At 46.6% G+C, this 27146-nt stretch overlaps 1 protein-coding gene across 2 annotated transcripts in view; it reads left to right on the top strand.

Moving 5' to 3' along the window:
- LOC137535445 (zinc finger protein 585A-like) overlaps positions 1-27146 on the top strand; it is a 184376-nt gene that overhangs the window by 146503 nt on the left and 10727 nt on the right. Inside the window, exon 2 of one of the 2 annotated variants that reach the window (XM_068257274.1) lies at positions 18890-19229. The exons of the other annotated variant lie outside the window; for it this stretch is intronic. Within the exon in view, the coding sequence (XP_068113375.1) occupies positions 19019-19229 (211 nt within the window). The 5' untranslated portion in view covers positions 18890-19018. The remainder of the gene's footprint in view (positions 1-18889; positions 19230-27146) is intronic. 2 annotated transcript variants of the gene reach the window in all.

The raw sequence follows: 27146 nt of genomic DNA, 5'->3' as shown, positions 1-27146 counted from the left end.
TTGTGCTGAAACCCCTCCCACAAGAAGCTCTGAATACCGCGGTACTCCTGGCAAACTGCCACAATGTAACAATGTTCACAGACAGGAAATGGCTGTTTACAGCTGTCTGCAAGGCCAGAACAGCTAGAAACAGCTACATAACCTGCCCACAGTAAAAATGTCACCATGTAATACATGTCAGAATGTGAATCTGGGAGAGGAAAGATTTTACAATGAGCAAACACTGACTAAATCATGTATACATAATTATGGTAAAAATGAAGCACTTTTTTTATTACATTATTTTCACTGGAGTTCCTCTTTAACCCCTGCTGGAGTGTTCAACCCAAATAACCAGTCCAATCAATCTCCTCATTGATGCCCAGGGGAGCCATGCTATTTAATTGGTAAATCCATCTGGCTTCTCGTTTTAAGAGATTCTTAACTAAATCCCCACCTCTTTGGCCCAACTTAATCTGCTCAATACCAATAACACGCAGTCCCATGGGTGAACCCCCATGTACATACAGGAAATGTGAGGCTACTGATGTCAAAACTTGGCCATTTGCTGCATCACGTGCTGCTAGCCTGATCTTAGATAGATGTTGTTGTATCCTAGTCTTAAGCATATTTTTTGTTTGGCCCACATAAATCTTATTGCAGGGACACAGTAATGCATACACCACTCCTCTACTTTTACAATTAATGTAGCCCTGCAACCTGTATTGTTTAATTCTTCCCATGTCGGAGATGGACTGTTGTGGCCTCATATACTGACATATATTACACTCCCCACATGGGTAACTACCTCTTAAAGGGCCTCTACATCTCTTCTTCCTCCCTTCGTCCTCCAGGACGGCCCCTCCTGAGATTGTGTAAGTCCCCCCTCCCAAATCGGAAACACCTTAAGAGAATTAAAATAATTAATTGATGCAGTATAAATCCCACCTCCTCACAATCTCCCACAGTTTTTTGTTTGTTTCCCAGACCTCACCACGGAAGCACCAGGGAAGGTTGTTCCTTTCAGTAGGGGAGCCTGTTGGCACCTGCTGCACCATTTTATTGTTTTTTCTTTGTTTTTTTATTTTTTTTTTGTAAAGTATAATTTAGGCTTGTTACTGGTGTGCGGCCTAGAATAGGAAGCTAAGCAGGAGGTTACCTGTTTTTTTCCTATTTTGAATGAAGGGGACTGGAGAGGTTCCCTCTCTTCATTCTACTTTCTGCGGGCATGGCGGCGGTAAGCAGAGATGCCGGATTTTCCGCATGCCCGAATATGACGCAAGTTTGCATGATAGGTTGCATGTATGCATCATTGGATACGCGTGAGCGCGTGGTGCGTACTGCGTCATGCATAAAACGTCATGCGTACTGATCGTGTTAGACGGCTGAAAGTGCGAGTTTTGTAAACCGCCATGGCCACGCTATACACGCAGACGCTACAGCTCTGAGGGGGTCATGGTGCAGTCAAGTGGGCCCACCACAGAAGCTCAGGAGAGTGCTGCAACTGGTGAGACTGAGCAGTCAGGTCACAACTACCGGTAAGCAAACACATTGCAGTGTTTATTGCAGACTCCTGTCATATTGTTAATGGGTACATGTTAGTAAGACTCTTGGTGTTTGAGTTGTTTTGTACTACAGAAACTCAAAAGCACTTCAAAGTCTAGCTGATGTACTAAATGTGGTTGCAAGTTGCCTGAAGGAACCTCTAAGACTTTGTTTGGTCTGTTATATCAAGTCTAAGTCTTATGCTCCTAGACCTGAAAGTACCACAGTAGCTTTATTTGACCTGATGAAACCCATGAAACAGGAAATGGCTACAACTTTCTCAGCTTTCGGGGCAGCTTTACCCTCTTGCCCTATGCAGGCTACACCTTTTTGTTCTGGCAATTCCCTCAAATTCAAGCGTTCCTACCACAGGGGAGCAGCCATATACATAATCAATTGCTTGATTGTTGGAATCATTTAAATCTGGGTCTCAAAGTAGATTTTTCCACAATCAGGGATTGTGCATTTTGATTGAAGCATGGCTGATTACAATGAATGGCTGTGGTGCGGATTATGCAAATACATGCATACATATTTTGGTTGGCCATAATATTCTGAAAGCAGTTATACTTTCATGTAATGATTTGTGCACAAATGTTATAACAAGTTTGGTTTTCTGTTAATGATTTGTGTGCATACATTTTCAGACAATTATATGCATGCTTAGTTTATCTGCCAGCAGGTGTGCTTTACAGATCCTGAATGCAATGCTACTTATCAGATAAGAATTATGTGCAAGGCTTAGCACATGGATATTCTGAATGCAATGGTGCATTTCAGATAGGAGTTATGTTCAGGGATTGGCACATGTTCTGAATGCAATGCAGAATTACATGCAAAAAATATGCACAGAAACCTTCAGTTTGCAAAGCTAATTTTCAGATAACAATGGTGTGTAATAATTATACACAGACATTCTGTTTGCAATAGCAAGTGCTCTTTTCAGATAATGATGCTGGTAGCAGGTGTGCTTTCAGAAGATAATTTTGTGCAGGGAACATGCACAGGAGTCAAGCTATTAGCAGATGTGTTTTTACTTATGTGCAGGGATTCTGCACATAGACATTTGAATTGCAACACTGTTTTTTGCATATAAATAGATGCAAGGTTGATGCATAAGTTATTCTGATGGCAAGTTTGTTTGAAAAAAAAAAAAAAAAAATTTTTAAAGGGACAGTGGCTAGTGTGGTGGTTAAGGGCTCTACCTCTGACACTGGGGACTGGGATTAGTACCTTAGCTCTCCCTGTTCAGAAAGCCTACACCTGTTCGGTAAGGAGTCCTTGGGCGAGGCTCTTTGGAACTGCTACTGCCTACTGAGCGTACCTTAATGGCTGCAGCTCAGATGCCTTCCGTCCGTCGGGACAGAAGCGCAACATAAATGCTGAGGCAGCAATTCAGGATTCAATCCCAAGTCTTTTTCATTGCAGTCCTGAGTACTTCCTTGATGGGTTACAAGTGTTCCCAGGATCTTTATGAAAGAACATGATTTTAATAGCAGCAATCTGAGTATACAGAAGATATTTTCTAGCTTTACCTAGCTGTGAAAATGAAGGAAGAACTAAGATAATATGCAGGTTGTTTTACAACTGTAGAGTATTTAGGATGGATCTGCAGAAAGGATTGGATCAAAAACACTCTGATAGTTTTTCAGAGCAAAGGCGGTCACAGACAAGCTATGTCTTTCATTTTGCCTGTATTCCAGTTGTTGCGTATGCACAAGCTGTCTACAAAATATTTCAAACAGCAATTCTATGTCAGTGGTTGGATAGAGAAATCGATCTGGATGTCAGATCCAGTGACACTCTCCCTAAAAATGGACTTCTCAACCAAATCTGCAATCGAATGGATTATAAAATCCATTCGTTATTACGACAGATGCAAGACTATGGAGTTGTACAGGGCATCGGAATCTCAATTAAATGCATGACAGGTGTGCTTCACTGGAGAAAATATTCTCTTTAATCTACTGGCAGTCTGGAGTACTCTCCAGAAATGAGAGAATCGGTTGGAAAACAGATTCGTGAATCTTCACACTGGGAATTACACTTGTGACTCAATTTAAACTAACAAGTGGGACTTATAGTCCACCCATAATCTTAAACTTCCTATGCTCAGACATTCTGCTGGGCAGTGAACAAGGTGCTTCCTTGAGATCAGCTTATCTCAAAGGAAGGGATATTATTCTAGCATGTAGGTTGAGTTGCAAACAACCATCTCAGAACTGGTGTCCAAACAAATATGTTTGACAATTTGCAGCTACCTGGTTTCTGCTTGGAACAATGTTGTTCGTTTTTTCTCCAGAGAGTGTGAACACTTTTTTTGCGGCACAGGGGGGAGCATACGTTTTTTTCCCCCTTGAAGGGTACTTCGAAAAGGGATGTAGGATCAGACCACAGGTATTCTTTTTGCGTCAGACTGACCAAAACAGGTTTGGCATCTGCTGTAGCCCTACCTTTGGTAAAGGTGCTATTGTTCTTGCAGATCTTGGATGATCTTTGTGAAGCAGGCTCGGGCCATTTTATAGTGGCCTCTCGATATCTGAAGGCATGGTCTGTGTAAGAATTTTATATGCTGGTTGCCATTGGCAACAGCACCACACACCTTTTGCTCCGGCACCAGAAACTCATCAGCATACAGGGGATAGAGCGGAGACAGCCTTCTTCACCTTTCAAAGGGCTTTATTAAGCATTCTTGTGTTGGCATGGGCATGTGACCCACCTCATTAATTAATAAGCCATTGCTTTATAACCTAGTTACAAAGAATGCAATGTTTTGTAAATATCGGCTTTGTTTACGGTGTCCGTCGTCTAACTGTCGGGGGCAGTTAGACCTGATAACCCATTATGTGGCCTTCCAAGAGGGATCTGTTCCTGGTACATGACTGTATCATTTCTCTCCGAGAAACTCTGCTTAAAGAGACCCTGTATCTCAAGTCTTTACTAGACTTCAGTACCTGAGACTAGAATTCAAGTATACTTACATTCCAACAGTCTGCTCATCCTAAAGTGAATCTAAAGATAATTGGGCAACAATTTGCCCATGGCAGCAGTCCCCACATACTTGATCATCTTACCCAAACTAAAGATAGTGGGCGGGGCAAACCTTAATATAGAGACATTTCAACTAGGTAACTGACCAAAAATAGGTTATAAGCCACCTTAATATATCAAGTATCAAAATTTATTTAAACAATTGGGAACATGCAAGAAAAGTCTCAAAATGACATACACATCAAATGGAAGCACATACGATTATAAAATTAAAATTGCCTAAGCAAAAAACTGATGTAGCCATCAAAAACAGCATTCATAATAAGCATTCCGGTTTAATAGAACAATTGGACAATCCCCTGCTCACATACCCCACGCATTCCGCGCTTACATACAGGTGCCATGCATAATTATTATTGATTAATAGCGGGGGTCCCCCTCTAAGATAATCATATTGCTTTGGATATTGCTCAGCAGTTCTGGTGATGATAGCTGACAGTTCCCTCATACACTGTCCACTTTGGGAACTGGCATATGGAATACAATTGAGCTGTTGGAATGTGATATATCCATAGAGATAAAAAAAGGGTAGATCTCACCGCAATGCAGGAGAATAGCATCTAATTCACTCCTTTGGTGCAGGCATCACTGTTCCGCTTGATCCTATAGCATGGCGACACTAGTCCTGGAGCCCCTCCATTGGTCTCTATCCTTCCGCTTTGTTAGATAGTAAGGTCGCCTCCTCTCCGTTTGAGTCCAGCTGAAAACAGAGGCCCCCGGCGGGGCAAGCAGCGGGGAGAGGGACCTAAGACGCTCGGACATTCAGCGGCATGGGAGCGTGTCCGGAAGCTCAGGCTGCGTGGCTCCGCCTACCGACGTTTCGCGTCATGTGTGACGCTTCATCAGGGTGTGTCCTCCACATACAGCAATCCAGTTAAAAACAGTCTGATGGCCAGCCCCTTCATCACGTATACTGCGTAAGTCATATTATGACAAGCTGCTTGATAGGCTGTTAGCCATACATATATACGGGTCACCCAAAAGTTTAGATTTGTAGAAACAGGACATAAATAATAAGTTCACCAATATGGCAGAGGATGATTCATGGCACCTAAATGGGAATATTAGCCTTATGTATGTTTTCACCTCTCCCACGCTGGGCAAGTCCACTAATCCTATTGCGTTCAAACTCCATAAAGATAACATAGGGCCATATTACAATATAGCAAGGGGAGGCGGGACCCTATTCACATCACAGGGGTATCAGCATAGATTATATTCTCATCTCCAGTATGCTTATCAAACTTTACTGGATTCATAGTCCTGTACTTCATTAATTACATGGACAGTATCTCACAACTCATGAGATAATAGTCCTGATAGGGGGATACCTTTTTCTCTTGGCACCAATAATGCATGACACCACCATTCACTGCGGGTTCACATACATCCCTCCCCTCAGTAATACCTCCGAATCCGCAAGAATGGGGTTAGATCCAATTCTGCATTTAGGCCAAAGGGGGCCACAGTATTTAATTTGAATATCCAAGATGCTTCCTTACAGTACAGCAGCTCATCAAAATCCCCCCTTCTTGCGGATACCTTTAACCTATAGATCCCCTTAACCAGGGTGCCCGTTATGTCATTGTTATGATGTTCCCTATAATGCTCATAAATACTCCCCACTGCTTTCCCTCCTTTAATCTTGCCAAAATGTTCTAACACCCGCTCCTTCATAGCCCTTTTTGTTTTACCAACATATTTAAGTCTGCACGGGCACTGTATCATGTACACAACACGTGTCGTACTACAATTAATAAAGGATCGTATGTCATATTCTACATCACCCGTGCTATTTTGAAAAATGTTTGTTCGTTCAATAAAGGGGCAAAGTTTACACCCACTACATCTAAAGGACCCATTGGGTATACTTCTCTGCAGCCATGTATCTCTGTTGGTACTATACTCACTATGGACCAGTTTGTCCTTCAAATTCGGCGCTCTTTTGGCAGTAAGGAGTGGGCGTGGGCCTACCACTTTGGCTATCTCATCTGAGGCTGTTAAAATCGGCCAGAATGCGGACAATAAATTCCGCAATTCCTGCCAATGGGTGCCGTAGCCGGTCACGAGCCGCATATGTCCCTCCCCCTCCACACTGGACCTCCCTCCACGAGTGGCCAGAAGATCCGCTCTATTTAAATTCCACGCTCGTCGCAACGCTTTCCGTAAAACTGAGTGCGTATATCCCCGTTCACGAAAACGCCTGTACATGTCTCTGGACTCTTTCCAGAAGTCCCCATCATTGGAACAGTTTCTCCGTAAACGGAGAAACTGTCCATAAGGGATACCTCTTTTTAATGAGGCTGGGTGGTGGCTGGAGGCGTGGAGAAGTGTATTACCCGCAGTGGGTTTGCGGAAAGATGTGGAAGTTACTCTGTTCCCCTCAACTCTAAGATGCAGGTCCAAAAAAGAAATCTCACTACCATATGTGTACGTGAGTTTAATATTACGTTTGTTAGAGTTGAGGGCAGAGATAAACAAATCCAATTCATCCACGCCTCCACGCCATGCCACCAAGACGTCGTCTATATACCGAATCCATAGGGCGACATGCGCCCCAAAGTCTGGGTTAGGGAATACATCCCTTCGTTCCCACAATCCCAGGTGCAGACATGCATATGCAGGGGCACACGCCGCCCCCATGGATGTACCACGCACCTGACGAAAGTATTTCCCACAGAAGCTGAAGCAATTCTGGGTTAAAATTAGGTGCATACATTCAACTAGGAACTCATTGTGGGCCCCCGCAGAGGGATATCTCTCGTGGAGGAAGAAGGACATTGCCCGAAGCCCGTCCTCATGCGGAATCGAGGTGTATAAAGACTCCACATCGATGCCCACAAGGAAGGACCCCGGGGGCAGCTCGAGACCGGCAAGGACACCCAACACATCACGGGTGTCCTGAACGTACGAGGGCAGGGATCGTACTAGTGGACTCAATTTTTTATCTATGAATTGTCCTATTCGTTGGGTGGGACTGCCGACTGAGGATACTATAGGTCTTCCTGGGGGGTTAATTTGGGATTTATGCAGCTTCGGTAAAACATATATAGTGGGGATGTTGTATGTATCTACCCTAAGATATTCCCACTCAGTTTTGGATATATGGTTATGAAACAGGCCATCATCTATCAAATCGTTAATCCTATCTTTTATAAGGGGAAAAGGGTTCTCACGTAAGCGAGAGTATGTGTTTTTATCACTCAATTGTCTTTCTATCTCATTAACATACATATCCTCGTTTAATACCATTTTGAGACTTTTCTTGCATGTTCCCAATTGTTTAAATAAATTTTGATACTTGATATATTAAGGTGGCTTATAACCTATTTTTGGTCAGTTACCTAGTTGAATCATCCTAAAGTGAGGCTGCCATTCGTCTGAATTAGTAAGGCTATCACTATACAGACTTAGTCCTTAGATGTTTGTTGGTGGTGACAGCGGTGGCTAGGTGTATTGGAGAAATACAGGCCCTATACATTTAACCACCATCCATGTCTGTCCTGAAAAATAGAATTGATTTCAGGTTACCGCTCTTATTTCTACGAAACTTAGGTCTGATTTCCACAAGGATCAGGGAATCTTTATCTTTCCTTTATGTGCTAATTTCTCAATTAAAAAAGAGGTAAATTAAGCTCACTGGATATGAGGGTGAAGCTACCGCATGGGCCTCTTATGTCACATTCATAAAGCTCTATCGTTTTGGATCTACCAAGAAATCAATCCTTGGAGTGGTCCTATCCTGAGAAGAGGTTATATTCTAACTCTCATTGGTCACCTATAGTGGAGGCAAGCAGAAGCCAAAAAGTATGGTTACCGGTAATTAGTTTTCCACGTAGCCTCCACAACAAATGGATATACCCACCTAAATCCATTGCTAAATCTCCTACTGATTCAAGGTAATATTCAATGCACTCAGGATAGGTAGAATGAGGTGGTACTTATATTGCATCTTAGACTTCATGTCCCATTGGGAAGAACCAAGGACTGAAGAAATTCAGCTAACCTTCTGATAGCTTTCGGAGGTTCTAGAACAGGAGTTCAGGACTCTAGAGCTACGGTGTCTAGATGGATTAGGGAGGTTATTACTCTTGCTTACTCAGAAGCTCAGGTAATAGCACCTGCTCATATTACAGCACACTCGACCAGATCTTTATCGACGTCATGGGCAGAAAGGTCGGGAGTCTCTTTGGAACAGATTGTCGGGCTGCGACATGGTCCAGGCATTTGACATTCGTTAAGCATTACGGAGTTAAACTCCTCTCCATTCAAGACCAATCTTTTGGTTGTAAAGTTCTGCAAGCAGTCATCCCACCCTAGGGTAAATTTCTCGCTAAATCTCAGGAGGGGCCGTCCTGGAGGACGAAGGGAGGAAGTGCCGGCTGCTTACCTGGTAGCAGTGTTCCGGCGAGTCCTCCAGGACGGCCGCCTAGTTCCCAACCCTGACTTTTACCTTTTATTTATAAGGGGAGTGTGGTTCGTTATTCTTCTCTTTGCATAAACTGTGGGAGATTGTGAGGAGGTGGGATTTATACTGCATCAATTAATTATTTTAATTCTCTTAAGGTGTTTCCGATTTGGGAGGGGGGACTTACACAATCTCAGGAGGGGCCGTCCTGGAGGACTCGCCGGAACACTGCTACCAGGTAAGCAGCCGGCACTTTCCTTCAATGGCCTCGATTCATAAAGCATTCCCGCATTCGGAAATGCTGAAAACGGCTCACTTTACCGACCACACAGCAAAATCTGTATTCATAAAAGCTTTTTCCGTATGAAAAGCCGACATTCGCGAGCAGAGTGATAAATCACTGCCTTGCGCAGTGATTATCATAGCAAAAGTAACAAGTAGTCAATTCATAAAGATTAGAGGTAGCGGTATGCGGACGGGTATTACCGCTACCTCTGATGTGGCGAGAAGCGTGCGGAATACAGTGCAGTGAATGGGACAGACCTCCCAAGCAGCTGCAGAGAGAACACCGCACGGAGGGACTCCGCCTGCTTCTCCTGTTTCCGCACGTCTCCCGACAGCCTAACGCCTGCCTACAGCGGAATATCTCCGCACGCCTGTCACATCTAGCTACATTTTTATGAATTACCACCCTGAAGGCGGAAATACCGACAGCGGTGTTTCCCCGCTCGACAGCACTTTTATGAATCGAGGCCTATGAAATAGCTCGAGCAGAGTTTGTCCTTAAAGGGAAGGTTCAGGGAGGGGGGGTTAAAAAATAGAAATCAATTTCCACTTACCTGGGGCTTCCTCCAGCCCGTGGCAGGCAGGAGGTGCCCTCGCCGCCGCTCCGCAGGCTCCCGCTGGTCTCCGGTGCCCGACCCGACCAGGCCGGCTGCCAGGTCGGGCTCTTCTGCGCTCCAATGCCCGGCACTTCTGCGTCCCACGCGGGCGCGCTGACGTCATCGGACGTGTGCCGGGCTGTACTGCGCATGCGCAGAACTACTGCGCATGCGCAGTACAGCCCGGAGGACGTCCGATGACGTCAGCGCGCCCGCGTGGGACGCAGAAGTGCCGGGCATTGGAGCGCAGAAGAGCCCGACCTGGCAGCCGGCCTGGTCGGGTCGGGCACCGGAGACCAGCGGGAGCCTGCGGAGCGGCGGCGAGGGCACCTCCTGCCTGCCACGGGCTGGAGGAAGCCCCAGGTAAGTGGAAATTGATTTCTATTTTTTTTTACTCCCCTCCCTGAACCTTCCCTTTAAGACTTGGGCATCTCTTGGCTGTTATTGAAGCCTGAGGTGTAATAAACTTAGCAATTGTAGAATCTGAAAGTAAAACTGACCAAGACTTATTGAGAATGCGATACAAGTCTCTCCATTGGTAGTTATAAGTAGTACTAAGTCTTACCAATTGTCTAGATGTCTGATGAAGAAGACTTGATCTTTCAGTGGACCTGGCCCTCTGATAGGCACCTGATATCACTTTTTTGGGGTAACTCCTGTCCTTAAACCGCTCAGTTAGACCACGTGCCTGTGTAGAAAAGTCATCCTGATTAGAACAAATACGACGTATGGGAAGGAACTGTCCCACGGGTATATTATTACGTAAGGGTTTAGTATGTGCACTATGATAGTGCAATAAAGAGTTTACCGAGGTTGGCTTGCGGAAAAGGTCCGTGTTCAAATGACCATCCACATCAATCTTAATTTTGATGTCCAAAAAATCAATGTCTGGAGGAGATATGGCCAGTTAAATGAATATTCATTTCATTATTATTGAGTACATTAAGAAATTCATTATACTCTTCCCTGGAGCCCCCCCCCCCCCATAACATAAATATATCATCAATAAAGCAGTGCCAGCCTAAAATTAATGGTTGAAACCTATCCATAGCCGGGCCAAACACCAGGGCTGGGAAACAGTTTTTTTCTCACAATGATCGCTGCTTCTCGTAGAAGCAGCTGATCATTGCGGGGGCAGAGATCAACGAACTGGAAAGGTTTTTCCCGTTCATTGATCTCCGGGCGAGCGGGCGGCAGCGTGCACGAGAGCAGGAGCATGCGAGCGGGAGCGCGGGAAGCGGCGGGAGGTGTGAATTTCTCTGTCCCTGGTGTTAACAGGGTGGAAAAAGGGACGGAGAAATCCGCACCGCTGGGGATAAAGTAGTTAAGAAGGGTACATTAGTTGAAATAGTTACACTACAATCTATGTTACAGCTAGGCCCTAATGACACTTTCTCTTAAGGGGCTATGGCGGCCATAGCCCCTTAAGAGAAAGTGTCATTAGGGCATTGCTGTAATTTAAATTGTAGTGTAACTATTTAAACTAATGTACCCTTCTTAACCTCCTTGGCGGTAATGACGAGCTCAGCTTGTCCATTACCGCTGGAGGGCACCGCTCAGGCATTTTATAAAAAAAAATTTTAAACATGCAGCTAGCACTTAAACACGCAGCTAGCACTTTACTAGCTGCGTGTCTAACCTGATCGCCTCCGCCGATGCTCCGCTACCTGCCACGTTAGAGGTCCCCCCCCCCCCCGAGACCCCGTGCGCAGCCTGGTCAATCAGTGCCCGGCAGCGCTGAGGGGTGGATCGGGACTCCCGATGACGTCACGACATAGATGACGTCATCACGATCGTCACCATGGCGATGGGGGAAGCCCTAAAGGAAATCCCGTTCAGAACAGGATTTCCTTAGGGGAATACGCGGCGGCGGCGATCGTAAGGGTGGGAGGGATGCGGAAGGGAGGGGGGAATCATGTTCATAGCGCTAGAACCAAAGCAATACAGATATCCCAATGCTGCAACCCAATCTTTAACAGCACCAGGGAGTCAACCAGCAAAGCCCTTCATTCGCCATAGGGTTACTTCCACACATAGAACAAAGATGCTTGGTCTCTACCTGGATTTAAGTGCAGAGCACTGTGGCACTTGCAATCAAATTGGCCAGCTGGCCTTAAATCCAGGTAGAGACCCAGCATCTTTGTTCTATGTGTGCATTTAATAGAACGCCAGGGTGGTTAAACTTGAATATTGTATACAAATGTAAGCAGACTGCAGAGTGGTGCAACAGAAGTGTGCTGGGCCCATAACCCAGAGGTTGATGGATCAAAACCATCCTCTGATAGGCATGATTTCATTTTTGCACCTCGCTTTATCGCATGGGCAAAACGTTTCCATAGCCCTGTAAGAGAAAGTGTAATAAGGGCCCTGCCATAACATAGATATTACGGTAGCTAAGACTACTCCTGGGCCTTTCTTGTAGTTGAAGAGATGAGTGAACTGTGACACAAAAAAAAACAAAAAAAAAAAAAACAAGCAAACAGAGAAGCTTCCCCATATTGGAGCATTGGATTTGGTAAAGTCTTAAGCCAATGTGTTGTAAAAGACACGGTAGGTTCGCGAACCGAAAATCGGAGGTTCGGCCCATCTCTAGATCAGAGGTCCAGTTGGACATACTTGTTATATATTGGGCAGATCAGAGGTCAGGGTGGACATACTTGTTCTATATTGGGCAGAACAGAGGACGGGGTGGACATACTTGTTATATATTGGGCAGAGCAGAGGTCGGGGTTGACATACTTGTTTACTTGTTATATATAGTGCAGAGCAGAGGTCGGGCTGGACATACTTGTTATATATTGGGCAGAGCAGAGGTCGGGCTGGACATACTTGTTATATATTGGGCAGAGCAGAGGTCGGGGTGGACATACTTGTTATATATTGGGCAGAGCAGAGGCTGGGGTGGGCATACTGGTTATATATTGGGCAGAGCAGAGGTCGGGGGACATACTTGTTATATATTGGGCAGAGCAGAGGTTGGGGTGGACACACTTGTTATATATTGGGCAGAGCAGAGGTCGGGGTGGACATACTTGTTATATATTGGCCAGAGCAGAGGTCGGGGTGGACATACTTGTTATATATTGGGCAGAGCAGAGGTCGGGGTGGACACACTTGTTATATATTGGGCAGAGCAGAGGTCGGGGTGGACATACTTGTTATATATTGATTAGTGCAGAGGTCGGGGTGGACATACTTGTTATATATTGGGCAGAGCAGAGGTCGGGGGTGGATATACTTGTTATATAATGGGCAGAGCAGAGGTCGGGGTGGACATACTTGTTATATATTGGGCAGAGCAGAGGTCGGGGGTGGATATACTTGTTATATATTGGGCAGAGCAGAGGTCGGGGTGGACATACTTGTTATATATTGGGCAGAGCAGAGGTGAGGGTGGACATACTTGTTATATATTGGGCAGAGCAGAGGTGAGGGTGGACATACTTGTTATATATTGGGCAGAGCAGAGGTCGGGGTGGACATACTTGTTATATATTGGGCAGAGGTCGGGGTGGACATACTTGTTATATATTGTGCAGAGCAGAGGTCGGAGTGGACATGCTTGTTATATATTGGGCTGAGCAGAGGTCGGGGTGGACATACTTGTTAAATATTGGGCAGAGCAGAGGTCGGGGTGGACATACTTGTTATATATTGGGCAGAGCAGAGGTCGGGGTGGATATACTTGTTATATATTGGGCAGAGCAGAGGTCGGGGTGGACATACTTGTTATATATTGGGCAGAGCAGAGGTCGGGGTGGGCATACTTGTTATATATTGGGCAGAGCAGAGGTCGGGGTGGATATACTTGTTATATATTGGGCAGACCAGAGGTCGGGGTGGTCATACTTGTTATATATTGGGCAGAGCAGAGGTCGGGGTGGACATACCTGTTATATATTGGGCAGAGCAGAGGTCGGGGTGGGCATACTTGTTATATATTGGGCAGAGGTCGGGGTGGACATACTTGTTATATATTGTGCAGAGCAGAGGTCGGAGTGGACATGCTTGTTATATATTGGGCAGAGCGGAGGTCGGGGTGGACATACTTGTTAAATATTGGGCAGAGCAGAGGTCGGGGTGGACATACTTGTTATATATTGGGCAGAGCAGAGGTCGGGGTGGATATACTTGTTATATATTGGGCAGAGCAGAGGTCGGGGTGGACATACTTGTTATATATTGGGCAGAGCAGAGGTCGGGGTGGACATACTTGTTATATATTGGGCAGAGCAGAGGTCGGGGTGGACACACTTGTTATATATTGGGCAGAGCAGAGGTCGGGGTGGTCATACTTGTTATATATTGGGCAGAGCGGAGGTCGGGGTGGACATACTTGTTAAATATTGGGCAGAGCAGAGGTCGGGGTGGACATACTTGTTATATATTGGGCAGAGCAGAGGTCGGGGTGGTCATACTTGTTATATATTGGGCAGAGCAGAGGTCGGGGTGGATATACTTGTTATATATTGGGCAGAGCAGAGGTCGGGGTGGACATACTTGTTATATATTGGGCAGAGCAGAGGTCGGGGTGGACATACTTGTTATATATTGGGCAGAGCAGAGGTCGGGGTGGACACACTTGTTATATATTGGGCAGAGCAGAGGTCGGGGTGGGCATACTTGTTATATATTGGGCAGAGCAGAGGTCGGGGTGGATATACTTGTTATATATTGGGCAGACCAGAGGTCGGGGTGGTCATACTTGTTATATATTGGGCAGAGCAGAGGTCGGGGTGGACATACCTGTTATATATTGGGCAGAGCAGAGGTCGGGGTGGGCATACTTGTTATATATTGGGCAGAGGTCGGGGTGGACATACTTGTTATATATTGTGCAGAGCAGAGGTCGGAGTGGACATGCTTGTTATATATTGGGCAGAGCGGAGGTCGGGGTGGACATACTTGTTAAATATTGGGCAGAGCAGAGGTCGGGGTGGACATACTTGTTATATATTGGGCAGAGCAGAGGTCGGGGTGGATATACTTGTATATTGGGAAGAGTAGAGGTCGGGGTGGACATACTTGTTATATATTGGGCAGAGCAGAGGTCGGGGTGGACATACTGGTTATATATTGGGCAGAGCAGAGGTCGGGGTGGACACACTTGTTATATATTGGGCAGAGCAGAGGTCGGGGTGGTCATACTTGTTATATATTGGGCAGAGCGGAGGTCGGGGTGGACATACTTGTTAAATATTGGGCAGAGCAGAGGTCGGGGTGGACATACTTGTTATATATTGGGCAGAGCAGAGGTCGGGGTGGTCATACTTGTTATATATTGGGCAGAGCAGAGGTCGGGGTGGATATACTTGTTATATATTGGGCAGAGCAGAGGTCGGGGTGGACATACTTGTTATATATTGGGCAGAGCAGAGGTCGGGGTGGACATACTTGTTATATATTGGGCAGAGCAGAGGTCGGGGTGGACACACTTGTTATATATTGGGCAGAGCAGAGGTCGGGGTGGTCATACTTGTTATATATTGGGCAGAGCAGAGGTCGGGGTGGCCATACTTGTTATATATTGGGTATATTGGGCAGAGCAGAGGTTAGGGTGGACATACTTGTTATATATTGGGCAGAGCGGAGGTCGGGGTGGACATACTTGTTAAATATTGGGCAGAGCAGAGGTCGGGGTGGACATACTTGTTATATATTGGGCAGAGCAGAGGTCGGGGTGGATATACTTGTTATATATTGGGCAGAGCAGAGGTCGGGGTGGACATACTTGTTATATATTGGGCAGAGCAGAGGTCGGGGTGGACATACTTGTTATATATTGGACAGAGCAGAGGTCGGGGTGGACATACTTGTTATATATTGGGCAGAGCAGAGGTCGGGGTGTACATACTTGTTATATATTGGGCAGAGCAGAGGTCGGGGTGGACATACTTGTTATATATTGGGCAGAGCAGAGGTCGGGTGGACATACTTGTTATATATTGGGCAGAGCAGAGGTCGGGGTGGACACACTTGTTATATATTGGGCAGAGCAGAGGTCGGGGTGGTCATACTTGTTATATATTGGGCAGAGCAGAGGTCGGGGTGGCCATACTTGTTATATATTGGGTATATTGGGCAGAGCAGAGGTTAGGGTGGACATACTTGTTAAATATTGTGCAGAGCAGAGGTCGGGGTGGACATACTTGTTATATATTGGGCAGAGCAGAGGTCGGGGTGGACACACTTGTTATATATTGGGCAGAGCAGAGGTCGGGGTGGACATACTTGTTATATATTGGGCAGAGCAGAGGTCGGGGTGGCCATACTTGTTATATATTGGGTATATTGGGCAGAGCAGAGGTCGGGGTGGACATGCTTGTTCTATATTGGGCAGAGCAGAGGTCGGGGTGGACATACTTGTTATATATTGGGCAGAGCAGAGGTCGGGGTGGACATACTTGTTATATATTGGGCAGAGCAGAGATCGGGGTGGACATACTTGTTATATATTGGGCAGAGCAGAGATTGGGGTGGACATACTTGTTATATATTGGTTAGTGCAGAGGTCAGGGTGGACATACTTGTAATATTTTGGGCAGAGCAGAGGTCGGGGTGGTCATACTTGTTATATATTGGGCAGAGCAGAGGTCGGGGTGGCCATACTTGTTATATATTGGGTATATTGGGCAGAGCAGAGGTTAGGGTGGACATACTTGTTAAATATTGTGCAGAGCAGAGGTCGGGGTGGACATACTTGTTATATATTGGGCAGAGCAGAGGTCGGGGTGGACACACTTGTTATATATTGGGCAGAGCAGAGGTCGGGGTGGACATACTTGTTATATATTGGGCAGAGCAGAGGTCGGGGTGGCCATACTTGTTATATATTGGGTATATTGGGCAGAGCAGAGGTCGGGGTGGACATGCTTGTTCTATATTGGGCAGAGCAGAGGTCGGGGTGGACATACTTGTTATATATTGGGCAGAGCAGAGGTCGGGGTGGACATACTTGTTATATATTGGGCAGAGCAGAGATCGGGGTGGACATACTTGTTATATATTGGGCAGAGCAGAGATTGGGGTGGACATACTTGTTATATATTGGTTAGTGCAGAGGTCAGGGTGGACATACTTGTAATATTTTGGGCAGAGCAGAGGTCGGGTGGACATACTTGTTATATATTGGGCAGAGCAGAGGTCGGGGTGGACATACATGTTATATATTGGGCAGAGCAGAGGTCGGGGTGGACTACTTGTTATATATTGGGCAGAGCAGAGGTCGGGGTGGACATACTTGTTATATATTGGGCAGAGCAGAGGTTGGGGAGGACATACTTGTTATATATTGAGCAGAGCAGAGGTTGGGGAGGACATACTTGTTATATATCGGGCAGAGCAGAGGTCGGGGTGGACATGCTTGTTATATATTAGGCATAGCAGAGGTCGGGGTGGACATACTTGTTATATATTGGGCAGAGCAGAGGTCAGGGTGGACATACTTGTTATATATTGGGCAGAGCAGAGATCGTGGTGGACATACTTGTTATATAGTGGGCAGAGCAGAGGTCGGAGTGGACATACTTGTTATATATTGGGCAGAGCAGAGGTTGGGATGGACATACTTGTTATATATTGGGCAGAGCAGAGGTTGGGGAGGACATACTTGTTATATATCGGGCAGAGCAGAGGTCGGGGTGGACATGCTTGTTATATATTAGGCATAGCAGAGGTCGGGGTGGACATGCTTGTTATATATTGGGCAGAGCAGAGGTCGGGGTGGACATACTTGTTATATATTGGGCAGGGCAGAGGTCGGGGTGGACATACTTGTTATATATTGGGCAGAGCAGAGGTCGGGGTGGACATACTTGTTATATATTGGGCAGAGGTCGGGGTGGACATTCTTGTTATATATTGGGCAGAGGTCGGGGTGGACATACTTGTTATATATTGAGCAGAGCAGAGGTCGGGGTGGACATACTTGTTATATATTGGGCAGAGCAGAGGTCGGGGTGGACATGCTTGTTATATATTGGGCAGAGCAGAGGTCGGGATGGACATACTTGTTATATATTGGGCAGAGCAGAGGTCGGGGTGGACATACTTGTTATATATCGGGCAGAGCAGAGGTCGGGGTGGACATGCTTGTTATATATTGGGCAGAGCAGAGGTCGGGGTGGACATACTTGTTATATATTGGGCAGTGCAGAGGTCGGGGTGGACATACTTTGTTACAGAGGAGGTTAGTGTGCAGCTGTGACTGGCTGATCTTGTAGGCCCTGGAATACTGAGCCCATAAGATCCGCGTGGAGCAGCTGCTACCTCCAGCTGGTGCCTCACACGTATGCACGTTCTCTGTATTACCTTATCTGAATCTCTATTACTTTTGCTATAAATCATGCAGCTAAATACACCTGTTATCATCTGTGGTTATTACTGCAGTCACAGGAGGTTTATGTCCCGGCAGTGGGAGAGGTTGGAGTCTGTACAAACTTGATGGCTGGTGGGTCACAGCTAGGGGGTGGAGCCAGGTAACAAGGGGCGTGGCTGGTAGGACAGACAGAGAAGATGGAGGCTGCAGCTGGAGAGGGGTCAGGCGGCCTCTGCTGCTTTGGTCCTGGTATTGGCACTGTCCCAGCAGGGAGGTTTGTTGCTACGGCTCTTGGAGGGGTTGGGGTTAGTAGGTGTTGGACAGGTGGGCTCAGGTATGGTCAGGATATGGAGCTGCAGTCCCCTCAGCCTAGTTCATCAGGTGCCAGAGCCATAAGTAATGATCATTTATAGCTAATTAGCTGCAGGCCTCTGCTCCTATCTCTCTCTGTCTCCAGCTGTTCTCTCCTCACATCCTCATCCATCTACCGCTGCCGGCACTGCTGTAACCTCCCAGGAATGTGTGCATGGAGAGGAGGAGAGAAGCAGCAGATGATGAGCAAGGCACACTGGAGGAGAGGACTGTGGTACTGGATGTGCAGGAGGCCACACCTTATGGGATATTATCACCCCTAGCAAGTTATGTTCTTTTCTGTGCTCTGTTTATTACTGCTGAAATCTTACAGCTATAATCTGTTATCCTTTTCAGAACTGAGATCTGAGCTCAAAGAACAAGAGACGTGTGTGAGGAGTGATCAGCAGTCTATAGAGGAGGGTGACATGATGAGGACAAGAAAAGAGGAAGAAGAAGAGACATGTGAGGAGTGATCAGCAGTCTATGGAGGAGGGTGACATGATGAGGACAAGTAAAGAGGAGGAAGAAGAGGCGTATGTGAGGAGTGATCAGCAGTCTATGGAGGAGGGGGACGTGATGAGGACCAGTAAAGAGGAAGAAGAGACGTATGTGAGGAGTGATCAGCAGTCTATGGAGGAGGGTGACATGATGAGAGCATCTAAGGAGGAAGACATTATTACAAGGATGAGCATTGGTGAGTGTTAAATATTCGAGATTCAAAAGACCTATTAACCTCCCTGTCGCTCAATTTCCCAGGATTTCTGTGCAAAAAGTGATCCAATTCATTTTCATAACCTTTTTTCTCCTGTAACTTGCTGAAATGTGTCAAGCAAGGGCAGGAGAGTATTGATGTGTATGCTCGTCAATACTGTTCACAGAATATTTTGTATTGACGTGTATAACCATTAACCACTTGATGACCCACCCTTTACCCCCCCTTAAGGACCAGCGCTGTTTTTAGTGATCTGTGCTGGGTGGGCTGTGCAGCCTCCAGCACAGATCAGGGTGCAGGCAGAGAGATCAGATTGCCCCCCTTTTTTCCCCCCTATGGGGATGATGTGCTGGGGGTGTCTGACCTCTTCTGCCTGCCTGGGTGTTGCAGGGGGGGCACCTCAAAGCCCCCCTCCGCGGCGAAATTCCCCCCCTCCCTCTCCTACCTGCTCCCCCCCGGTGATCGAGGCTGCACAGGACGCCATCCGTCCTGTGCAGCCAGTGACAGGACGTCTCCTGTCACATGGCGGCGATCCCCGGCCGCTGATTGGCCGGGGATCGCCGATCTGCCTTACGGCGCTGCTGCGCAGCAGCGCCGTACAATGTAAACAAAGCGGATTATTTCCGCTTGTGTTTACATTTAGCCTGCGAGCCGCCATCGGCGGCCCGCAGGCTATTCACGGAGCCCCCCGCCGTGAATTGACAGGAAGCAGCCGCTCGTGCGAGCGGCTGCTTCCTGATTAATTAGCCTGCAGCCGGCGACGCAATACTGCGTCGCTGGTCCTGCAGCTGCCACTTTGCCGACGCACGGTATAAGCGTGCGGTCGGCAAGTGGTTAAAGAGAATGGGTACCGATTCCCGACAAGAAAAGCCAGCTACTTACCTAAGGAGAGGGAAGGCTCCGAGTCCTAATGAGCCTCCCCTCTCCTCTCCCGGGGGCCTGGTCCAGCGATGGCTCCCCCGTAGCAGTATTTGACTAAACTGGTCAAATACTGCTACTTCCGCCGCCGAAGGGAGGCTTCGGCAGTCTTCGGGAATCCGAGTGCTCCCGAAGACGGGCCTCTCCAAACTGCGCACACGGAAGCGCCCTTTATTGCGTCATTGCGCATGCGCAGTATGGAGCCGCCTGTCTTTGGGAGGACTCGGCTCCCGAAGACTTCCGAAGTCCCTGCGGCGGGGGATTTAAACGGGGGGAGCTGCCGCTGCATCGAGGGCACCGGGAGAGGAGAGGCTCATTAGGACACAGAGCCGTCCCTCTCCTTAGGTAAGTAGCTGGCTTTTTTATTTTCAGCAATCGAGAAACATTAGCTTTAGGCAGTTGACTAGGAAATATGTCCCAGCCAGGCCCAGTATAGATCACATGATGCCAGTAATTGTGGGAGGGGCTGTAAGAATGTCAGTGATGTTTGGGGGCAGGGGAGACTGAAGTGAAAAAATATCCCTCTAGTAAACAGCTATGCCAAGTGCAGTTATGCTAAACAAGTATTCCTATTCACAAGAGCAGGAAGCTGCACCCATACTGCATGGATTCCAGACAGGGAGTGAGCAGTGAAATGACAGATCTGGCAAGGGTGGTAATTACCACAGCAGACAGTGAGGGAACTGATGTCATTTGAGGCAAGTGTGGTTCACATGCACAATGAAACCAATGTGAGGCGTAATATGGATGCCATGTGTATACTATTATTTATTGTAGTTATAAATAGGGATACATACAATGTAAACAGGGGGTGACAGAGAGGTAGCAACTAGCAAACAATTATACAACATAGCACAAGGTTATGTGAACAGGGTATAAGATGCATGATTGTGTGATCTTTACAGAGAACCAGCAAATCAAGTTCGAGTTAGTCCTGGGAAGGGTGTCATCGCTGGGGTTGCAAGATCAAGGACACACTAAGGGGGGAGGGGGGACCCTGCCAAAGGCTTACAATCTAAAGGGTGGGGGAGGGACACATAAGGTAGGGCTATGGAAAAGGTGATCAGCTGTACAGAATGATATACAACTATAATAATGCATTATGTAAGGACAATCAGTAACCATGAAAATAATTCCCTCATTTCTCTGACAATTCAGACACACATCCAGAAACACTGAGGTATAAAACATCACCAGCTTATTCATGTTATAGAATCCTATAGAACAGCTGGGAGGAATTTCTTGTGTTTGGCTTTCCTGGTGTCGGCCAGATGCTCAACAGAGACTCTGACCAGGAGGGAGAGAGACCCTCAAAGCTGCAATAACCAGCAGTGTGTACAGATCGCTGCACAAATCACTAGAGCTGCCCAACAGAGACTCTGACCAGGAGGGAGTGACACCCACATAGCTGCAATAATCAGCAGTGTGTACAGATCGCTGCACAAATCACTAGAGCTGCCCAACAGAGACTCTGACCAGGAGGGAGTGACGCCCTCATAGCTGCAATAACCAGCAGTGTGTACAGATCGCTGCACAAATCACTAGAGATTCCCAACAGAGACTCTGACCAGGAGGGAGTGACACCCTCATAGCTGCAATAACCAGCAGTGTGTACAGATCGCTGCACAAATCACTAGAGCTGCCCAACAGAGACTCTGACCAGGAGGAAGTGACACCCACATAGGTGCAATAACCAGCAGTGTGTACAGATCGCTGCACAAATCACTGGAGCTGCCCAACAGAGACTCTGACCAGGAGGAGTGACACCCTCATAGCTGCAATAACCAGCAGTGTGTACAGATCGCTGCACAAATCACTAGAGCTGCCCAACAGAGACTCTGACCAGGAGGGAGTGACACCCTCATAGCTGCAATAACCAGCAGTGTGTACAGATCGCTGCACAAATCACTAGAGCTGCCCAACAGAGACTCTGACCAGGAGGGAGTGACACCCTCAAAGCTGCAATAACCAGCAGTGTGTACAGATCGCTGCACAGATCACTAGAGCTGCCCAACAGAGACTCTGACCAGGAGGGAGTGACACCCTCATAGCTGCAATAACAAGCAGTGTGTACAGATCGCTGCACAAATCACTGGAGCTGCCCAACAGAGACTCTGACCTGGAGGGAATGACACCCTCATAGCTGCAATAACCAGCAGTGTGTACAGATTGCTGCACGAATCACTACAGCTGCCCAACAGAGACTCTGACCAGGAGGGAGTGACACCCTCATAGCTGCAATAACCAGCAGTGTGTACAGATTGCTGCACAAATCACTAGAGCTGCCTAACAGAGACTCTGACCAGGAGGGAGTGACGCCCTCATAGCTGCAATAACCAGCAGTGTGTACAGATCGCTGCACAAATCACTAGAGCTGCCCAATGAATTGCTATCCTCTTTCGGATGAGGCAAACTTACAGTATATACAGCCTGAAATTAGCCAATGGATGCAGCTGTGGCTGAGTTTGATTGGTGCAGTTCCCGTCTGGAGAAACATGACAAGCACACGTGTCTCCATTTGGGAAAATGATCATGTTATTGTCACATTTTATACATGACAGGATAAGCAGGGAAACTTTACAGTTCAGTCTCTTGGCAAATTGGGCCGCTTTTCCTTACTGAACTGTTTTGTGGAATGTCCGTGTATTTTGCTTTACTATTTGCCTTTCACATTTTCGCCAGCAGATTTTAGGGGGAAATTGCATTGAAGTCAGTGGAGCTGAATTTATCGGTTTATAGCAAAGCTCCCATACATGCTACAATCACCAGGTATGCCGGATATATTAAAGAGAATAGTGGGATCAAAAGGGAAAAAAATCTATTACGGTAATTTACTCAAAAAACTACAAGGTGTTCTGAAATCTTGTGTCCTCTTCTCACTATTCTCCTTAACCACTTCAGTACAGGAAGTCTCTGGCCCCTTAAGGACTAGAAACTTCTGGGCGCTCACCGACATCACGCCGCATGGACCCACCACTACCACTATACGTACTGTACTGCTCTCATGCTGCTGTAGCCCACTTGCTCAGCCGTTGCTATGACAGCAGAACTCCATGAGCCGGTCAGGAGATTTCATTGGCTCCTGACCCTGTGATCCATGTGATTGGCTGACAGTGATCACAGGGTCAGGAGCTGGTGAAATTGGCTCCTGACCGGCTCATGGAGCTCTGCTGTCATTGCACTGGCAGAGTGGCATGATCGGGTGGAGCGTGCGGCGCGGTAATTTAAATCTACGCCCTGGCAGCAATAACAGGAACCAAACAGGGCCAAGATTTCAATTAGCAACTGAAAATAACAAAGTTAATAAAATTGTTTTTTTCTTTTATTTGTTTTACATTATTAGTTTATAAATTATTTAGTCAGTGTTCAGCAAAAAAGTAAAGATGACCAGCACTTGCCAATTCTTAAAAAGCAGGGTATTTATTCACAAAAAGAGTGAACAAAAAATAGCCATGATTTCTGCACTCCCAGAATGTAACTATAGCTCTTGATAGTAGATATAGCTCTTAGCTGCAAACAGTAGCATGAGGACTTCCTCCAGGAAAGGTTACGCCTCCATTGCAGCCCAATTCCAATCACAACGGACTGTCGCCGTTTCGAACGGATAAACCGCTCTTTGTCAAGTGAAAGCATGTCAGTGTTCATTCATTGTAAAATATTTCCTCACCCTGATTTACATTCTGAAATGTATGACATGTTTAGTGCTGGCAGGTGCAGCTCTGCAGAATGTTTGTATACTCGATGTTCTGAAGCCAGAAGAAAATATAACTGGTCACCCAGAATGCTCTGGGAGGAGAATTCTGCATAGCTAAACAGCCTAGGCAGTGACATCACTGGGAAGGAGGGGCTCCATACCAATATACAGCAATATGTAGATATTGTAAGTGTTTCTGATGCTCAAACCAGGATAATTAAAGTAAAAGTGGATACCCTGAATAATATACTACATTCTGTTCTATACCACTACAGGACCTCTTTACTATACCCAGCACATGTGGTGATTGTAGCATGTATGGGGGCTGTGCTATTATATGTCACTACAGGACCTCTTTACTATACCCAGCACATGTGGTGATTGTAGCATATATGGGGGCTGTGCTATTATATGTCACTACACGGCCACTTTACTATACCCAGCACATGTCGGATTGTAGCATGTATGGGGGCTGTGCTATTATATGTCACTACAGGGTCTCTTTACTATACCCAGCACATGTGGGATTGTAGCATGTATGGGAGCTGTGCTATTATATGTCACTACAGGACCTCTTTACCATACCCAGCACATGTGGTGATTGTAGCATGTATGGGGGTTGTGCTATTATATATCACTACAGGGCCTCTTTACTATACCCAGCACATGTGGTGATTGTGGCATGTATGGGGGCTGTGCTATTATATGTCACTACAGGGCCTCTTTACTATACCCAGCACATGTGGTGATTGTAGCATGTATGGGGGCTGTGCTATTATATGTCACTACAGGGCCTCTTTACTATACCCGGCACATGTGGGATTGTAGCATGTATGGGGGCTGTGCTATTATATGTCACTACAGGGCCTCTTTACTATACCCAGCACATGTGGTGATTGTAGCATGTATGGGGGCTGTGCTATTATATGTCACTACAGGGCCTCTTTACTATACCCAGCACATGTGGTGATTGTAGCATGTATGGGGGCTGTGCTATTATATGTCACTACAGGGCCTCTTTACTATACCCAGCACATGTGGGATTGTAGCATGTATGGGGGCTGTGCTATTATATGTCACTACAGGGCCTCTTTACTATACCCAGCACATGTGGTGATTGTAGCATGTATGGGAGCTGTGCTATTATATGTCACTACAGGGCCTCTTTACTATACCCAGCACATGTCGGATTGTAGCATGTATGAGGGCTGTGCTATTATATGTCACTACAGGGCCTCTTTACTATACCCAGCACATGTGGTGATTGTAGCATGTATGGGAGCTGTGCTATTATATGTCACTACAGGGCCTCTTTACTATACCCAGCACATGTCGGATTGTAGCATGTATGAGGGCTGTGCTATTATATGTCACTACAGGGCCTCTTTACTATACCCAGCACATGTGGTGATTGTATGATGTATGGGGGCTGTGCTATTATATGTCACTACAGGGCCTCTTTACTATACCCAGCACATGTGGGATTGTAGCATGTATGGGGGCTGTGCTATTATATGTCACTACAGGGTCTCTTTACTGTACCCAGCACATGTGGGATTGTAGCATGTATGGGGGCTGTGCTATTATATGTCACTACAGGGCCTCTTTACTATACTCAGCACATGTGGGATTGTAGCATGTATGGGAGCTGTGCTATTATATGTCACTACAGGGCCTCTTTACTATACCCAGCACATGTGGTGATTGTAGCATGTATGGGGGCTGTGCTATTATATGTCACTACAGGGCCTCTTTACTATACCCAGCACATGTGGTGATTGTAGCATGTATGGGGGCTGTGCTATTATATGTCACTACAGGGCCTCTTTACTATACCCAGCACATGTGGGATTATAGCATGTATGGGGGCTGTGCTATTACATGTCACTACACGGCCTCTTTACTATACCCAGCACAGGTGGGATTGTAGCATGTATGGGGGCTGTGCTATTATATGTCACTACAGGACCTCTTTACTATACCCAGCACATGTGGTGATTGTAGCATATATGGGGGCTGTGCTATTATATGTCACTACACGGCCACTTTACTATACCCAGCACAGGTGGGATTGTAGCATGTATGGGGGCTGTGCTATTATATGTCACTACAGGGCCTCTTTACTATACCCAGCACATGTGGTGATTGTAGCATGTATGGAGGCTGTGCTGTTATATGTCACTACAGGGCCTCTTTACTATACCCAGCACATGTGGTGATTGTAGCATGTATGGGGGCTGTGCTATTATATGTCACTACAGGACCTCTTTACTATACCCAGCACATGTGGTGATTGTAGCATATATGGGGGCTGTGCTATTATATGTCACTACAGGGCCTCTTTACTATACCCAGCACATGTGGTGATTGTAGCATGTATGGGGGCTGTGCTATTATATATCACTACAGGGCCTCTTTACTATACCCGGCACATGTGGTGATTTTATCATGTATGGGGGCTGTGCTATTATATGTCACTACAGGGCCTCTTTACTATACCCGGCACATGTGGTGATTGTAGCATGTATGGGGGCTGTGCTATTATGTCACTACAGGGTCTCTTTACTGTACCCAGCACATGTGGGATTGTAGCATGTATGGGGGCTGTGCTATTATATGTCACTACAGGGCCTCTTTACTATACCCAGCACATGTGGTGATTGTAGCATGTATGGGGGTTGTGCTATTATATGTCACTACAGGGTCTCTTTACTATACCCAGCACATGTGGTGATTGTAGCATGTATGGAGGCTGTGCTGTTATATGTCACTACAGGACCTCTTTACTATACCCAGCACATGTGGGACTGTAGCATGTATGGGGGCTGTGCTATTATATGTCACTACAGGGCCTCTTTACTATACTTAGCACAGGTGGTGATTGTAGCATGTGTGGGGGCTGTGCTATTATATGTCACTACAGGGCCTCTTTACTATACCCTGCACAGGTGGTGGTTGTAGCATGTATGGGGGCTGTGCTATTATATGTCACTACAGGGCCTCTTTACTATACCCAGCACATGTGGTGATTGTAGCATGTGTGGGGGCTGTGCTATTATATGTCACTACAGGGCCTCTTTACTATACCCAGCACATGTGGTGATTGTAGCATGTGTGGGGGCTGTGCTATTATATGTCACTACAGGACCTCTTTACTATACCCAGCACATGTGGTGATTGTAGCATGTATGGGGGCTGTGCTATTATATGTCACTACAGGACCTCTTTACTATACCCAGCACATGTGGGATTGTAGCATGTATGGGGGCTGTGCTATTATGTCACTA

Source organism: Hyperolius riggenbachi, chromosome 10 (genome assembly GCF_040937935.1).
Source record: "Hyperolius riggenbachi isolate aHypRig1 chromosome 10, aHypRig1.pri, whole genome shotgun sequence".
Lineage (NCBI taxonomy): Eukaryota > Metazoa > Chordata > Amphibia > Anura > Hyperoliidae > Hyperolius > Hyperolius riggenbachi.
This window is presented reverse-complemented; position numbering and strand designations above follow the sequence as displayed.